This window comes from Sinocyclocheilus anshuiensis, unplaced genomic scaffold (genome assembly GCF_001515605.1).
Source record: "Sinocyclocheilus anshuiensis isolate Anshui unplaced genomic scaffold, SAMN03320099.WGS_v1.1 scaffold2684, whole genome shotgun sequence".
Classification (NCBI taxonomy): Eukaryota; Metazoa; Chordata; class Actinopteri; order Cypriniformes; family Cyprinidae; genus Sinocyclocheilus; species Sinocyclocheilus anshuiensis.
The window spans coordinates 82,267-85,612 of record NW_015546023.1 but is presented as its reverse complement, the minus strand read 5'-3'; the positions used below and the strand labels follow the sequence as shown (position 1 = coordinate 85,612).

Sequence of the window (3,346 nt, the reverse complement as noted above, 5' to 3'; positions counted from 1 at the left end):
CCAGTTTTCCGATGTGATTCGTCTGCGCTGAAAATGGAGTTCGCATAAAGCAGATCCCACAAACTTCCCAGGAAGAATTCCCATCGCTCGGCACGTTCTTCTCACGCATTCTGTCCCAGTCTTAGCCTCTGGTTCACCTCCAGCCGAGCAGCGGCTCTTCATCCGATCGCTGACATTCTGCCGAGTGAAGCTGTCGCCTGATCGGCTCGTGTGGGTTTCCAAACTCGCTTTCGCTGGGATTTTGGGATTTTTGTGGGATCAGGATGAGGCAGGCACTGATGGTTTCCCCGCTGGATGTGATTTATCGGTCAGACAGGTCGAAGTGTCGCTTTCACTGCTTTCACACTCCCTTCCCATTCTGAGTCCAGTGCAGCATGCTCGCCTGCAGAGCGGCTCGTTTTCTGTCAATAATGGCCTTTCATGGTGTTTTCACCGAGGATATGGAGATATTTGCGCTTTATTTCCCCGCCGTGAGTGCGAGCTCGATCATATTTCCAGGATTTGGATCCCCGTGAGAAAAAATGAGCGAAGAATCAAATCCAAACAGCGAGTAAGTGCGCACACACACGCGCAGATGAACACGGCACAGAATGGGTCTGATATATATATATGTGTATCCGCAAATAAAGATGTCTTATAATATCTAAACTCACGATTTCTGATCATATATCTTGTCTGTTCGACCACTGTAAACTTGTAACTGTCATATTTGTTTATGGTAGCGAATGACGAAAACGAGCTGTCAGGTAGTGTAATGATGAAGACACTTATTTTGACGCGTAATAATGAGCAGCATGTTTAAGTTCTGTAGTAGATGTGTAGTAAACGCAGTGCTGCTCTGCCGGGAGTTTATGCGGGATGTGAGAGGGGTTAACGCTCAGTCTGATGTTATTTACTGAGATCCATGAGCGCAGTGTCAGGCCGTGTCTCAAACCCTGGCGAGCCGCCTATCTATCTAGGCAGCATGTTTGCGCGTGACAGGCGCGCGGCGCCATGTTTTCTCAATCATCACAAGCCTCATTCATAAAAATGTCCCAAACTAGAGACCTGACAGCAGCTTTCGCTGCTCCGCGGACGCACTGCGACGGATTTGCCGCGGATCGTTCGCCGTGTTTGGTTTTACGCGCAGTGTTTCTGCTGACACAGAGAGAGAGAGAGAGAGGGAGAGAGAGAGAGATAGAGAGGGAGAGAGAGAGAGAGAGGGAGAGAGAAGCAGATACCAGTTCAGTTACAGAGGAGAAGTCCTAGAGCACAGCAGCAGCTACACTTACCTGGGCATCGAGATCTCAGCATCAGGGGGCTTCAGTCTGGCTGTGAAGGCCTTGAATGAGAAGGCCCGGAGGGCTTTTTATGCCATCAAATCACGGTTTGGCCAATTAAAATTACCAATTAAAACATGGATTAAATTATATCACGCAATCATTAAACCAATTCTACTGTACGGGAGTGAAATCTGGGGACCAGTAATACATTTTAAGAATTGGGATAAAATTTCAATAGAAAAACTACAACTAGAAATGATCAAAAACGTTTTAGGGGTCCATAGAGGTACGTCCAATGATGCCTGCAGAGCTGAATTAGGCTTCTACCCACTGAAGATTGAGATCCAGAAGAGATGTGTTCAGTTCTGGCATCACCTCCATCAATCTGATCCTGATTCAATCCGATATAAAGCCCTCCTCGCCAATGAAACCTCAGCAGAATCTCATCCTCTAAACACGCTCGCTCTTCAGCTAGTCCAGAAAACCCAGCTCCTCGCTGACTACAGCTTCAGCCCCAAAGCCATTATTAAAGAAATTGACAAAAATCTAAAAGACACTCATGATGAATCTCTAAAAATACACTTTGACCTCCAAAATAAACTAAACTGACAGATTCATCAGTGCATCACTAATGAGTACTGAATGCAACTGTTTAATGCACAGTCAGTAAACTTTATTAAATGATTAACAATTGATAACTGGATGGTGTTTTGCTGAGTGTGTTTTTGTGCTGGTATCTGGGTTGGTTTAGGCCTATCGTGTCAGAAGACCTCCGAAGCTTTTCATATTCCTCATATTCTGTTTAGTCATTAGTTCAAATTAACAGATTAACTTGTCCATTAAGGGGTGATATTTACCAACTTAAATTGATTTCCAGGGGCGTTTTTCTAACCTTTTTATCTCAAATTATAACATTTACCAATCCAATGTTCTTTGGCAAAATAGAGACAATAAAAAGACAAGATTGATATTGTTTTTAAAATGTAACTCACAATATTAACTTCTTGGGTAATACTTAATATTAATAGTGAACACATAATCACTATGAACTAATAGTTTTCCCTCAATAAGCTCCTAATTTGCTACTTATAGATAGTAAGTAAGGTAGTTGTTGTAGTAGCTGTGTTTAGGTATAAGTGATCTAGAATATGGTCGTGCATAAGACATTAATATGTTCTTTATAAGTACTAATAAACAGCCACTTTTGGTATCACAGCAATATCATGAAATGCACACACGCAGTAATTTCAGGCTTCATGATGCAGTGAATGCATGGACTTTCAAAGTGTAGTTTTGTTTGGTTTTGGCAAAATGAGTTTCATACTTGATAATGTCAGCTCAAACATTGTTAAAACTAGGGGTCGACCGATTATCGGCGCCGATATTTGGTTATCGGTCATTTTCAAAACCGATTTGCCGATACAATAATTTAAAAGCATTTAAAGAAAGCTTTTGTCAGAGCCCTTGTTATTCTTAATTTTGACATTAATTTTCATTTTTACACTAGGGGTGGGAATCACCAGAGGCCCCACGGTACGATATTATCACGATACTTGTCACGATACAATATTACTGCGGTTTTAAATATATTGCGATATTCTGCGATATATTGCAATTTATTACCTTTTTCCAACTTCAAATTATGAACTTCCCCAAACGAAAACTTTGACAACATCTGTTTTAACTAAAAAGAAATATTTCTCAGTTTGTTTATCTCACTTCAATTTTATTGCTGCAGTGTAAAATGGGATTGTCAAGCAGACAAACTGACCAACACTTTCATGAAAACTGTCATAAATGTCGTATGCACTTGGCAAACTCAACTATTTGTATTAGTCTAGTCTAGTCAATATTAATTAAATGTAAACAGGTATGCACTGCTATGCTACAGGTATTTTGAACAATGCAACTTAAACTTGTTCAAAAAAGTTGTGCAGACCCTTCAGCAATTGGGGCATTTGAAAGTAAATTACTGTTACATTTAAAATAAAACATAGTCTTATATTAAAATAAAAATATTACATTTAAAGGGGTCATATGATGTTGCTAAAAAGAACATTATTTGGTGTAATGAAATGTGTTAA

At 40.3% G+C, this 3,346-nt stretch overlaps 1 protein-coding gene across 1 annotated transcript in view; it reads left to right on the top strand.

The window, feature by feature from the left end:
• Window positions 1–6: 6 nt before the first annotated feature.
• Window positions 7–3,346, top strand: part of spred1 (sprouty related EVH1 domain containing 1) — a 39,548-nt gene continuing 36,208 nt past the window's right edge. Inside the window, exon 1 of the mRNA XM_016499671.1 lies at window positions 7–550. Coding sequence (XP_016355157.1) covers window positions 522–550 — 29 coding nt within the window. The 5' untranslated portion in view covers window positions 7–521. The remainder of the gene's footprint in view (window positions 551–3,346) is intronic.